This window comes from Macrobrachium nipponense, chromosome 10, assembly GCF_015104395.2.
Source record: "Macrobrachium nipponense isolate FS-2020 chromosome 10, ASM1510439v2, whole genome shotgun sequence".
NCBI lineage: Eukaryota > Metazoa > Arthropoda > Malacostraca > Decapoda > Palaemonidae > Macrobrachium > Macrobrachium nipponense.
This window is the reverse complement of record NC_087204.1, coordinates 68,728,465-68,743,179: the sequence shown is the minus strand read 5'-3', so window position 1 is coordinate 68,743,179 and position 14,715 is coordinate 68,728,465. Positions and strand designations below refer to the sequence as shown.

At 43.6% G+C, this 14,715-nt stretch overlaps 1 protein-coding gene across 1 annotated transcript in view; it reads right to left on the bottom strand.

Moving 5' to 3' along the window:
* LOC135223993 (pre-rRNA 2'-O-ribose RNA methyltransferase FTSJ3-like) overlaps positions 1–14,715 on the bottom strand; it is a 90,166-nt gene that overhangs the window by 60,775 nt on the left and 14,676 nt on the right. The window contains exons 2-3 of the mRNA XM_064262915.1: positions 7,416–7,715; positions 5,558–5,721 (exon numbers count right to left, since the gene is read on the bottom strand). Coding sequence (XP_064118985.1) covers positions 5,558–5,721; positions 7,416–7,715 — 464 coding nt within the window. The remainder of the gene's footprint in view (positions 1–5,557; positions 5,722–7,415; positions 7,716–14,715) is intronic.

Genomic DNA, 14,715 nt, shown 5'->3' with positions numbered 1-14,715 from the left:
ACTTTAAAAGTCGGAAAAAATTCTTCCTGAATTTGAGAGTGTCTCTATAATAAGGCCTCTGAGAAAGAAAAACAAAGCAATCTTGGACATAGGTCTGGATGGATTTTTAACAGAACACCAGAGGTTACTGGTAGGGCCTCTGATCTTTTTAGTCTTGTCTAAGTAGTACCTCAGTGCCCCCACCAGGCAAAGAACCCTTCCCTCCTCCTTTGGACCTATAATATCCTTGAGATTTTTAATAGAGAACGATCGTGGCCAGAGATTGGAAGGGGACTCGTTCTTAGCTAAGGATCCCAGTACGAGGGAACAAACAGCATCTCCTTGGGAAAACCCAATTTGTTTGTCAATGGCCAGTTTGCTCATGTGTTTAGTAGTGGCCAAAGCTACTAGAAACAACATCTTCTTTGTTAGGTTCTTAAGAGAAATGGAATGTAGAGACTCAAAAGCCAGACCCATTAACCATTTAAGTACAGTAATGCCCTGAACTTAGACCCCCTCGCGCAAGGGGAAGTTTCGCATAAGTTTGGCATGGTCTCTAAAAATGCTAATAAATACTTATTTCTAGAGTTTGAACACTTAATATACCCTAATCATGCACCCTACATATTGAGCTAACTTTTAAATAAAATTAGAGTTACTGTAATTTCATTTAAATGTTAGCTTAATATATTATTTATGAAAAAAAAATAAATGGTTGGTAAAAATATGAGTGTGAAGATTACATGTATGTGTATACGTACAATACAGTTCTCTTCTTCCCCCCTTCTGACCAACCAATCTATTTTTAGAAGTCTTCTCAGCCACTTTGCTACAGAGAGAGAGAGAGAGAGAGAGAGAGAGAGAGAGAGAGAGAGAGAGAGAGAGAGAGAGAGAGAGAGAGAGAGAGAGAGAGAGAGTAATTTTTATGTAAGTGTTAAACTAAATTTTAAATGAAATTAAAGTTACTGTAAATCTCTTCAAAATTTAGCTTAATACATTACCCTTAAAAAAAGAAATAAATGGTTGGTAAAAATAGAGGACTGCGTGAAGATTACATATGCTGAGAGAGAGAGAGAGAGAGAGAGAGAGAGAGAGAGAGAGAGAGAGAGAGAGAGAGAGAGAGAGAGAGAGAAAATTATTATCTTTATCATTTAATTTTATTTAATTTACACATAAAAGCTTGAAAACTTATAAATTACATAAAAAATCCAGTCCTCTATGTTTAAAAACTAACCCCAACATTGACCTGTAGCCAAAATATCTGCTACAGGTAGTCCCCATTTATCGGCGGGGGTTCCATTCCCGAGGGGGGGTTTGCCGATAAGCGAAGACCATCATTAACCGAAACTCCGATTTATGGTGCCAATAACTGGTTATTGCCACCAACCGTAAGCACTATTACGGCGTCTCTATTGGGTGGGTATGTTATGGTGGCATATCTCTATTGTTGCATAAGGCGCTGATGACTGGAACTTGGCCCGTTATGGCATTATAAATCTCCGATTTTATGCAGCTAGACAATCGTCATAAAACCAGATCGCCGATAACCAAGGACTGCCTGTATCTGAGTTATAATGGTTTTAGCAGATGAGACAAGACATCGCTGCTGCACAAACTGAGGAAGATAGACCACTTAGCTTGGTAGACTTATGTCTACATCTTGCAATAGCTTCCGCAGCTTGCTTTGAAAAGCCCTTCACCCTGACAAGTCTCTGGACAGTCTGTAATCTATCAGATGTCAGAGCTAGAGTGGACAGGCCTTGATGGAATCTGTTTGACAAGATATGGACTTTGAGGCAGTAACCTTAGAATGTCCAGAAGTTTTAGAAGGTCCAAAAACCATTTTATGAGGGGTCAAAAGGGAGTTATCAGTGTTATCAATACTGAATGGTGGGAAGGCTTAGAGATCCAAGTTCTCCCACTTACCATCATGGCATCAGTAGCCTACGGCTGAGGGTCTGGAACTGGTGTGCAATATAATGGAAGTCGGAAGTTCCTCGAGGTTCGACTGTTCGATTGATGAGAGGATCCCCAGCAGACTCGTCCATCGATTCAAGTGCAAACTGGCAGTGAAAGAATATCCTGCAACAATTGAAGGCAGGACTCTATTCTCTTTGGGGAGGAAAAAACCCCAAAACTTAAAAACTGTGACCTCTCACGATTTATTAAAGTCAAAGATCTTTGGCAAGAAGAGTTATCTGTAGGTCCTTCGTGCATTGCTCGTGTCAGGGAGCGTAAGAGTCAGTCATCTAGGTACAGACATATGTTTATACCTAGGAGATGTATCACGAGAGGAGACAACACTCGTGTGAAGACTTGAAGGGCAGTGGAGAGACCAAAACAAAGTGCTCAAAACTGGAACTCTGCCCTTGAAGACAAACCTCAGGTATCTGAGATTCTGGATGTACTGGAATATGGAATATGGAAATACACATCCTGCATATCTAGTGATCATCCTGTCTCCCTGCTGGATAGAGAATAACACTTAGTGATTTGTCTCCTTTTGAACTTCGTTTTTTGTATGTAAAAGTTCAGTGCACTTCTGCTGAGAACAGGTCTCCATCCCACCGATGACTTGGGGACTACGAACAAGGGGTTGTAAAATCCTCTTAAAGTTTGGTCCTCCACTACCTACTCTTTTTCTCATGAGGGTTACCACTCCTCCTCAAGAGCTGTAAACCTCTTGGAATATTCATCTTTTAAAACCTTGATAGTCCAAGGTTCTACACCACTCTTGTTGCAACTTTTCCAAAAGAGAGTCTGGCCTCTACAGGCGCACGAAGGATAGGAGAGTAATTTTCTGGTAAATCATTTGGTTGATGTCCTTTTGCTGGACCTGGCAGAGAAACACAACTTGGAATGAGGTCTTGAAAAGCTTTGCCTGTCCCCAAAAGGCTTACTGATGTGGGGACAGATTTCGTCAAGGAAGATGAAAATTCCTTGGGATGTCTCTGTGATTGAGCTAGCAGGTCCTGAGTTGATTTCTTGTGCAAATCGGTGGTAATCTCCTCAAACGCCAACTGTAGAAACAGGTACTGTCTGTCCAAAGGGGAGTACAAGAGCTCCAATTTTTGGACAGAAGTGACTCCTATATAGTAAAAGAGCACTAACACTTCCCTTTTTTCAAAACTCCCATGGCAAAGAGGGACACTAATTCAGAGGATCCATCCCTAACAGCTTTATCCATACAGGACAATACACCTAACCAATCAAAAGACAAATCTGTAGCTAAATAGTCAACTCTTATACCTTTCTAGCAGGCGCTTCAATTAACCAATCAAGCTAACTGAGGACTTCCAGGACTTTTGAACAGATGTTTAACCAAATCATCAAATTCTGATGATGCAAAGAAAACTTTGCTGACATAAATTTCAAACGTCTAGCTGAGTCAATAAGACCTGAGAGGTCACCTTGGGGAGAGGCAGCACCTTCCAAGGATGGAACCTCTGTTGTGTATGAGAGATATCTCCTAGTAGGCAGCCTGGCAGGAGGAAAGACAAAAGCAGCCTTCCATTGCCCCCTCTTCAAGGAAAACCAATCCTCCACATCTCTCAAAGCCTAACCATCTGAGGAAGCAGAGCTCATCTGCTTGGTTCCTCATCACAAAAGTTGATGCTGGAGAAGTTGGGGTTGCTGGCTGAAAATGTGAAGGAAGTATATGCTGTAGGAGGGGGCTCTTGTATGACCTCTTCCTCTTCTGAAAAGACAGAGAAGGTTTAGGCCAAGAGGGAGCCTTAAGCAGCAGTCCCAGTACATCATCTAAGGGTTCCTAAAATGAGTAAAAGATGGATCTTCAGTAGCAAGAGTGGGCAAAGAAGCAGGTAGTAGCTCAGTGGAAGCTAGACGCTCAACTGAACAATTGGTGCTAGACGTGCTGCTGGCACTGGGTGCTTGGAAGCTGGCGCCACACTAGAATGAGTCCTAGACAGATGTTCAGGAGAGCTAGACAGATGCTCCAAGACAGAATGGCCCTCTAGAGAATACTCTGGTTGCTTTTGAGGGTGCCCTGAAGATGAACATCTCGGAACCAAAATCTGGCCCTCTCGCTCGGGAGAATTTCAATTCAGGCTGCGCCACTTACTGCAACCTGGTTGCAGACTGACTGAGAGATCTCTAGCATGCTTCAAAGAAAAAGGGAAAGAATCTCTGCCATGATGTCTCTTCAAGGGACGAAAGTCTTCCGGAAAGCACCAAAAGCGTCTTCTATCTGGGCTGGAGGATCTGAGTCAGAAGATAATTGGTGGACACTCACAGCTACACCTTTCTAACGGCTTTCAGGACCATGAACCACTGAATTGGATGAGGGGCTGCCTGCCTGTGGGCAATCCCTGCTGACCTCCTTAAGTACTCCAGTATGTCTCCTGCCAGGTTCAGGGAAGACCTTCACCGACTCTGCTAACTTGACATAGAATTGACCATTAGATCAAATCTACGGTCAAACTTACAATCAAGACTGGCCATGACATCGGGTTCGAAAGCATGGGAGCTCAGAAAAGTTGATGGTAAAACATATGGAGGACTAAGGATGGGGGATAATGCAAGGGAAGGAGAAGGAATGTCATTATTAGAAACTTGAACATTAGACAGAGGTTTTAAGCTCTGAGCTCTACCTTCGGCTCTGGCAGACACCCTCCTTTTTCTGTCCCTATCTAACTTATCTAAATAGGACCATAAAACCTTCCATGTCTCACCTCATCCAACACATTCAGCACAAGCAAGCTCTTTCAAACTCTCTTGTCCTCCACATTTCTTACAAATGGTGTGACTATCACATTCAGTTCCTCGTTGGACGAGTAGTTACGTGCTTGCCTACCAATTTGGTTGTCCTGAGTTCCATTCCCAGCTCTGCCAACGTGGTGATTGGAAATTTATTTCTCACTATAATGTGGTTCGGATCCCACAATAAGCTGTTGGTCCTGTTGCTAGGTAACCAACTGGTTCCTAGCCACGTAAAAATATCTACTATTCATTCAGGCCAACCCTAGGAGAGCTGTTAATCAACTCAGTGGTCTGGTTAAACTAAGATGTACTTAAGATATACTTAACTATCATAGGTTGCCTTGGTTAGACGGGTCTTGCAACCTTCCCTGCAATATCTAATGCTAAAACCTGTAAAGTCCAACATAATAAATCGTAGGTCCTCAAAAACTGATCAGAAAAGCTACCAAAATATCAGTACATCACCAAATCCTTGGAAAAAGTGATGAATAAACTTCAAATCAAACCACCAAAACATCTGATTTTGTGTCGAAAGAAGGCAGGAAAGAAGTGCTTTTCTCTGTGTTGTTGGTTCCACGTTGTATGGTTCCACGTAAAGGGCAGGGTAATTATCTACACTATAAACAAATGAATCGCTATCACAAATTTCAAATTTCTTGGTGAGTTATTTATGTGAAACAAATGAATATACTATACTGTAAGGACACAGAAAACTTCTGATGCTGGTTTTGAACTCTTGACTTAGTCTTATTGAAACCATACAAAAAAACTTTTATAAGCCAATGTAACAATGGATAGCATGTGTAAATGTCAATTCCAAGAAAGGGTAAATAAATGGAAAATGATTTATTAGCCCTACCGTCTTGAACAATTTCTTGAAAACATATTCCAACTTGAAATAATCCTTAGACCTGAAGACTTTAGTCACAAAAGAACCTCCCTTACGCAGAAATTCACAGGCAAGTTTGAAGGCACTTAGTACCAATAAATTCTGTTGATAAGCATCATGCAACCAGTTCTGACCTGCAATCAGAAACGGAGAGTTAGGAAACTGTGACAAATTAGTGGTGTCCAGCAACCTGAAAAGTAAATTATGTATCTAAATAGATGTGTACAGTATTATTACTGTATATGTATTATGAATTAGGTTAACAAGGCAAATAAGTATAACATCTGTTGACTTTTAGGCTACTGTGAGCGATATACCCCACTACATGGAGACAGATCAGTGAAAATGTATATGTATCTATATTTAGAAGGAAGTAATATTATGCCCATTCAAGTAAGTGCAATACTAATTCCAAACCTTAATCTCAAATATTTTTTTGATTACTTACAAGTTAAAATATTTGTTCCAGCAAACTTTACTGATGTAGTAATTTAAATACTAACATACATTTTTAGAAGCGCCTTGTAATTTTGTTTTAGTATATATTTTCCTCCTCAATCTTTTTCAAATACATGTAAATATGTCTAGCTAAATAACACACAAACAGAAATATACCAGATTTGGTAATCAAAGTACAGGCAGTCCCTGGGTTATGACGGGGGTTCCGTTCTTGAGACGCGTTGTAACCCGAAATCGTCGTAAGCCGGAACATCATCAAAATTCCTAAGAAAACCTTACTTTTAATGCTTTGGGTGCATTGAAAACTTTGTAAACTGCATTCTTATTGCATTTTTCATCAAAAAAAACCCTCAAATATTGATTATTTTGCATTTTTGGTGTCATATTTCTTCTACCGGATCAGCATTGTAGGCGTCGTAACCCTGTAACATGAGTCGTAACCCTGGAACGTGCGTCGTAACCCTGGAAATAATTTCTGATGAATATAATTGAAAAGCGCCTTAACCTTGGAACATCGTAAGCCAAACCCGTCGTAACCAAGGGACTGCCTGTTCTGTATCTGATTGTCAAAGACCTTCAGAGCTAATAAACAGAAAGAATTGTTCAGTGTCAATTGAGTACAGGCAGTACCCGGGTTACGACGGGTTCGGCTTATGACGTTCCGAGGTTACAGCGCTTTTCAATTATATTCATCCGAAATTATTTCCAGGGTTACGACGCCTACAACGCTCATCTGGCAGAAGAAATATGACACCAAAAAAGCGAAATAATCAATATTTGAAGGTTTTTTTATGAAAAATGCAACAAGAATGCAGTTTACATAGTTTTGAATGCATCCAAAGCATTAAAAGTAAGATTTTCTTAGGATTTTTTATGATGTTCCGACTTACAACAATTCTCAGGTTATAATGCGTCTCAAGAACAGAACCCCCGTCGTAACCTGGGGACTGCCTGCATATAAAAAGGAGCAAAATCTAAGTGGCTCAGGATTAATTCTGAATCTCTCATGACAAAATATAAAGATACAGGCAGTCCCTAGTTATCGGCGGCGGTTCCATTTCGAAGGCTTGATAAATGAAAATTGCCAACAACCGAAAATCGGCACTTATCGGTGCCGATAACTAGGTAATGTTGCCTCTGTTAGGTATGTATTAATACCAGTACTCTATTATCGGTGCTGATAACCAGAAATCGGTGCATTTCAGTGCCAAAAGTTGCCGATTTTCGGCGCTATACAAGCGATATACCAAAACCAAATCGCTGATAACTAAGGCCACCGATAACTGGGGACTACCTGTAATCGAATACACAAGAAAATCTAAATGTCACTAATTTTACAATGCAACAGAACAAAAAGAAATACACCTACCAACATTTGGAGCACCATCATGAAGAACTACGTCAGCTTTCCAAGTAGTGAGTTTGCCTTTGAGTTCTTGACGAATTTTCTCAGTGGTTATGTCTCCCTGGAGAGCAATGGTTCCGTGAATGGGCTTGATGGGATACAAATCAACACCAATGATGATGGACGACAAGGGCATAGTCTGTTTGGCGACCTGCATCCATGATCCTGGTGCTGCACACAGATCAATGCAAACCCGACTACCTTGTAAAACTTGGAATTTGTTCTCGATCTGCAGTAACTTGTAAGCAGAACGGGCACGATAACCTGAAAGAAAATATTCACAAATTTATTTTGCTCAATAAGAAACAAAACAGAACAACACCCTGAAAATCACTCAACCATATTCTAAAACATACCAGCACGTCTGAAATACAATTGTATGTACCACTATAATGATTTATTTTGAACATCAACTATCCAATCAGATTTGTAAAGGAAATCTGATCAGCATAAAAAATAAAGCATTCCAAAACTATCCTACAACAGCCTTGGACTCAAGCCTGACCTTGGTTTAGCTAATTTTCTCTTTATTTTCACTTACATACCATATTCATAACCTGCTCAAGACCTGAAAAATGCTGATTTCATATACTTATGAATCAGTTTTACTTATCACATGAAAAAGAAGTGACAACTATGATTCATAGCAACGTCAATTACTTACTTCCATATCACTCCAAATCTTTTGGTAATCGGTCCTTGAAATATTTCCTGTAACCCCTCAATCCAATATCACATATATAAATTACAATTAAATTTTTATTTTTTCTAACATAAGAACCTACACCTTCATATATATGAGACTCCTGTGTGCTTCGGGTAACTTGGCTGATCTGGTTCGAACCTACCCCAGCTTCCTCAATTGTTGAACCAGCCTACGAATAAGACCGTTAATACCTTTGCAGATGAAGAGATCTGGCACTGAAGGGTGGAATGAGGATGGTAAATTTAACTGTATGTGAAGGCGTAGTTTTGTACGTTAGGAAAAATCACAATTTTTGAAAGTAGTAAATTGTATTTTTCCTGACTATACAAACTTGAGGCCCTTTACAATAGGAATTAGTTATAGTAAAGCTGGAACACACCTGTTAAATTTCTTGAACAAGGTGGTTCGGTAGTAACTACCATCCAGTAGGCGGGGAGACCCGCCTGCCCAGATTTAAACATTCTCAATTTGCCTTTCAGCCCAGGTTTCAGATTGAAGGGTGGCATGAGATGGGCAATTACTGTAAAGGGCCTCAGGTTTGTATAATTAGGAAAAATACAATTTCCTTTCAAAATTGTGATTTGTTCCTACACAATATACAAACCCTCGGTCCTTTACAATAGGAAGACTCACTGGTTGGAGGGAGGAATCTAAGCGAATCTCTAGAACTGACTGGCATTCAGCACACCTGGACTACTCCTACAGGTTGAAAGAGCGAGGAGGAGTACCCTACCTCTGACACACTGATTGGAGTATAAGAACTGCAAGATCAAAAGTCAGACCTCTGGGCCTTTTAAAAATGAGTGAAGAATCGTAACTCATACGTAAAAGGCAGTGAAGAATATAAAGAGTCAGAGGCATTAAGGCAAAGATACGAGAAGTTCCTGCCTTATTGCCCACGTCTCCTTCCTCCCCTTGCTAGAGGAAGGAGCGGAATTGCTTCTATGATTCTGATAAGCAAAATAGAAAAAAAACTCAATGTGTAGGCTTACCGCATTAAACGCCCAACCAGCAAGTGTAAGTTTGACCCCTACAGCAAGAGCTGCTGTTAGTGAACTTAAGGCCAGCAGAGGCTGGTTTGGAAAATTCAGAAAGTGAACAGGCATACATAATGCGCCTACTTCTGTGATTAAGGACATGTTTGCAAAGTGGAGTGATGTAAAAAATTTTGTGGAGAATTATTATCTCAACAAAGATGTTGTAATCTGTGTCTCCAACATCTTTAATGACAATCCCGTTTTTAACTTTAGGCAAATTTTAAAGAAATGTCCAAAACAAATGTCTCTGGACAGTTTTGTTGTGTGACAGGGGTTCAGTGACTCAAGCTGGTCCCAGTGCCAGTAAAAACAAAGAGGGGAAGTAACCTCAGATAGTGCCAGTAAAAATGAAGAGAAATACTGAAGTCCTTCTGGAGGGAGATTCCTCTTCCAAACAATAATGTCTCTTCCTCCCTCTCCCCTCCTCTATGTCTTCCATACGCTAACATGTGTCTTCCATCAAGGTAAGAATGATGTTAAATGTTCATTTATTCATTTCATTAGTCATTTGCAGTTATTTCTCATTCTCATTCGGAGGAAAATGTGTTATTAGACACTCCTGCATTGGATGTCTGCAGTGGATAAAGGTATTGACACTCAATGAAAGATGTCGATCCTTCATAGGTACAGCAAAACACCAATATGACAAAGTAATGACTGATCTGGATCAACCAATACAAAGTCCACAGCAGGAGATCATGAAGGATTTGGACTTGTCAACAGATGCTGAATGATTGTAATGACGTGCATCCGAGGCGTAGTCACGACATGACACCTGCCATTTGAATGGTGATGCTGAGAACAACCATACAAATCATTTATCTTGTTCGCCAAAGATGTTGAGAGATGAGATGATGATTCTCGTGAGGCATGTGCACATTAGACGAGTCAAATGCCTTCTAGAGACCGAGGTCCCTGTGATGACAACCAACCAAGGAGAAATGACAATTTGTCCAAAATTGCATTTTTCCTAACTATACAAACCTGAGGTCCTTTTACAATAGGAAGGTACTAGCGGCAGCTGGATAGGTCGTAAGCTTTCGAACAAGGGGTTCGGTAGTTAACTGCTTGTCCGACAGGCGCGCGCGCGCGCGACTGGGAGGTAAACAAATCACTTTTGCTTTTGGCCCAAGCAAAAACTGCAGAGTGAGGGGTGGCATGAGGTGGGACTATGTGTAAAAGGACCTCAGGTTTGTATAGTTAGGAAAATTGCAATTTTGGACAAATTGTCATTTGTTCCGACACGGCATACAAACCTTCGGTCCTTTTACAATAGGAAGACTCACTTCTTGGTGGGAGGAATCTGAGTCTTTTGTGAACAGACTGGTGTTTGCCCAACCTTGGAATGCCTCCCTGGTCGTAAGAGCGAGGGAGGAATCCAAGCCTCTGTCCGATTGATCGGGGTGTGCACCGCAGGATCAATGGTCAGACCTCTGGACCAAGTACTAAGAGAGAGGCAAGCGTATCTCTTCGTACCAGCAAACAAGAACAAGTTCCTATTTGCAAGAGGCAACATAAAGTTATGGTTTGTCTCTTGTTGGCATCCACTTCCCCCCCCTTGTAGGAGGAAGGGGTGGATATTCGCTCCCATCCCTAGTGAAAGGGATAGGATGGGGCTCTGTCGAGTAGCTCACCGGCATCTCGTCCTTATCCAGCAAGGTGATGACCGTATCCCTCTAACCACAGGTAGAGGGGGAGAAAAAGATAGGAAGAGAAGCCAGTCACTCTCTCATTCACTTATCTATTCTTACAGTCACACCAGGACTCGATGCTGTTCAGCCTGCTAGGGTCTGGGTTAGCTACACAACGTGTTGAGCAGCCACCACGGGTACCCAAGGAAAACGATCCAAGGACCTGTGGGCAATATCCAAAAGGTAGAAGGAGGTGCCAGTGGTCTGGTTGTACCAGACCCCTGCCTTCAGTACCTGCGCCACGGAGAAGTTCTTGTGTAACTCCGAGGAGTGTACTTCTAGGTCATCTTGGTGCTGACGAAGAGTCTTCAACACTCAGCCTGGGATGTCGAGTTTCTTCAGAAAGCGCGGTCGCGCTTTCACAGGACAAAGCAGCATCTCCTTCGCATCGAAGGCGGTGAAGTCCATTAGGGAGGGGATTGTGAAGGACTCTAACCGATAGTCAGGAACCGAAGGGTTCAGAGTCTTCGCTACGAATTCGGTACGAAAACTCGAAGCGTCACGAATCCCCATCCCCTGGATGCTTGACTTCGCAAGAAAAGTCATGCAATTACCTCAGAGGAAAAGAAGGAATGGTCGTATGACCTATCCCTCTTCTCGACTTCGGTGATGTCCTGTACCCATACTGGTCTATCCGTCTGCAGCGAAGTTGTTCTTCTCGGTAGTGGATAGGACACCGACACTCAATGGTGGGTTTGTCGATGGTATGGGTACTGTGACAAGCCCCATTAGGACGAAGAAAAGACTGTTATGGAACAACCGAACTAAGTCCACAGCGAAGTTCGTAACAGACTTGGGCGCTCTGACAGCTGCCGACTGACTGCGTTCGGTAGGAGGCAAGTTGTCCAAGCACCCGAGCAAGTCACGTGACCTTCGCCTTAAAAGGGTTATGCCAAGAGACTAAACAAATAATTTGTTCGTCACCGATGCCAGAAGGCAAGGTGATGACTCTCTTAAGGCATGTGCCCAACAGGCGAAAGTCAATTGCCTTCTAGAGACCGAGGTCCCTGATGGCAAGATATCTCATAGTATAGTTGATTCTCGGCTAAGGAGAAACAACACTATGTGTCGTTGAAGACGAAGGTGTACAGAAAATGCAACACGTCTTCACAGCTGAACCGAGAGAAGGATTCTCAAGATTCTGAACCTGTGCTACAAAGACTGAGAACGCTAACCGCTATTCATTGCTGTCCGGTGAGGATCGTAGTTGCAATAAAGCGGAGCGCTTTTCAGTAATGAAGACAGGGAAATACTGCCTGAAGAACTGCTTCTCATGGGCTGAACATTTGGAAGTAGAGCTGTCAGGTCGGAGAGTAGGCGATGTCTTCTGACATATCTGTTAATTCGGGGCGAGCAATGAATAATTGCACACCTACGAATACGAGATATTTTGAAGACAAACTCAGTATCTGCAAAAATCATTCGCATTATCGCGGTGCGATGCAGCGGGTGACTAGTACAGACTTCTGTTTACCGTGCGGTAAACAGAAAGATGAAAGAGTCCAAGAGATATCTCTGTTGAAAATTCTCGCAATGTCGAAGGCGATGAAATCGAGCGTCACAGCAGTAGATGGTCCTTCATTATTGCGAGAATCCCCGTTAATCAGAGACCTAAGTCCATGAATGTTGGGCAGAGATAAACGGTTTTCGGTAGTCCAATCAAACCAGGGGAGAGAGAGACGTAACCGACCGTGCATCTCCGAGACCTAGCTGATACTGAGCCGCTATCAGGCAGTTAATTCAATACCGCAGTAGTCTCGGTGACTCGTCATCCTGAGTTGCCAGGTAATCCATTATTCCACGAAGGAATGCGTTCGGCTAGAACCATCGAGCATAAAGAATACGCTCGAGCAATTATATTTAAACCGAAACGGATTTCGGTAAATACAAAAGCTGATTTGGTGTTGTCATGACAATACCAAGTATCTAAAATCGAACTGATAACTGCTGGGAGGTTGCAGGCAACCCCGAGTTGCAGTTCAATTAAGATACAATTCGTCTCGGTCACAAACCGTAGAGTTAACTACGGTATGCGCCTACCCCCCGGACAATTCAACTGTTAAAAGAATCATGTCGCGAGGGTAATATACGTAGTATATTTGTAGGTTCTGTACCACGACCTCCATCCTAAATTCTTTTCCCCTCGAGGAATGAGAATAAGGATTGGAGATCGACCGCCTTCGTTCTCTAGTCAAGAGAGTGAAGGAGAAGTCTTTCCCAAAGGAAAGCTTCAATGGTGAACAGAATACCGAAGACGATAGTTCAAGCCAAACTGGAAGTTCCCGTCCGTTCTTCTCTATTCCAGGTTAATCGCCTACTGTGAGATACTCTTCTTTCAGCAGCAGTCTTCTTCCAAATGCTAGAAATTACAGGAATTCGAGCATAAGCGAGGTTCCCGATTATCGTGTAACAATTATCGGGGATTCTCGCTCACTTTGGACCGTGGTCTCGCCTAAGTGTTTGGAGATCGTAAAAAACTCGAACACTCTGAGTGCGCTAGAAATTCCGTAGAATTCTAAGCACTCTGCGAAAAAAAACCCCCCACCGAATTCGTCAAACGATATCGGCTGGTGGTCCTCTCGATTCCCGTAGAAATCGAGAAAGGGGCAGGATCCCTCCTCAACGACCGGGGCTTACGTCAGGTAGGACCCGAAGGTCCCCCCGGTCGCGCAGCCCCTAACGTGGGATTTTACAGAGAAATCTCTGTAGGATCCCTCCCCTTTCCCTCGTAGCCGTAAGGAGAGAGGGAATGGGGGAGGAATTGGATACTGGCTCGCCTTCCCAGCGGAACTAGCAGTTGGAGGAGAAAAGGAGCAGCCATCGCCTTACGGCGATGGCCTCTCAGAGCCTGGGAAAACGTATCGTCAGGAGAAAACGTTTTCCTGAGGAGGGTTACGAACTCATACTGTAGGTAAGGGTCTGCCGCCACTGTGAACGTCGTCGGGGTGGGGCTGGGGCTGATCGACACCTGACAGGAGAGAGCCGATACCGTCCTCCGACTCATTCCAGTCCTCGTCGAGGTCGAAACCTCAGGAGGACCGAAGGGGTATTCAAATACGGTGTCCGAAGACACGTAGAAACGCCTCTGTCGCAGTAGAGGAGGTGAAGTAGCTTGTTCGACCGGCCAGAACTGAGAGAGCCTTCTTGTCCGGAGACGAGAGACTACCTGGTTCAACACAGTTGACAAGCTCCGATCGCGGCAGACCCACCGTCGATTTGGGTTCCCTCTCGGGCCCCAAAACGACTCGAGCCGAGACGTGGCTCTGCTGGTGGGAGCGGCGATCCTTCCCCGAGGTCGTTGTGCTGACGAATCAGCGCCATAACCTCGGCAAGTTCCTCTGGATCTCGGAAGTCACAGCATCTTGCAGAGTGGGACCGTTAAGCCCTTCGAACAAGAGCATATTCCGAGAACCTTCCTCCTAAGAAGGGGGAACAGCGACAGCCCTCTCAGTCTTCTCCATCCACTTGCGCATACGTCCTGGCCGGTCCAAGAACCGTGCCTGGCACGTAGGGCGTCGGGGTGGGATCATGAGGGGCGCACCCCTCACGATCACTCCTCAATACCTCGCTCCTCCCGGTGTAACCCGAGGAGGTTGAAGGTACGGGAGAGGCAGACCTGACGCTCCCTCCTCGCTCGCTGGCAGAACCAGCAGGCTTGGAGGGCTGCAGGCGATCGTCAACCCGCGGTGGCGATCGAGCTGCAGGCCTGGTCGAACCATCTCGCTGTGGAGAACGGCTGGACTGAGCACAGCGGCCCCGATCTCGAGTGTCAGAAGAGCTGGTGCTGGTTGCCGTACCCGATCGCTCTCTGTGAGAGCGACGGTCAGGCG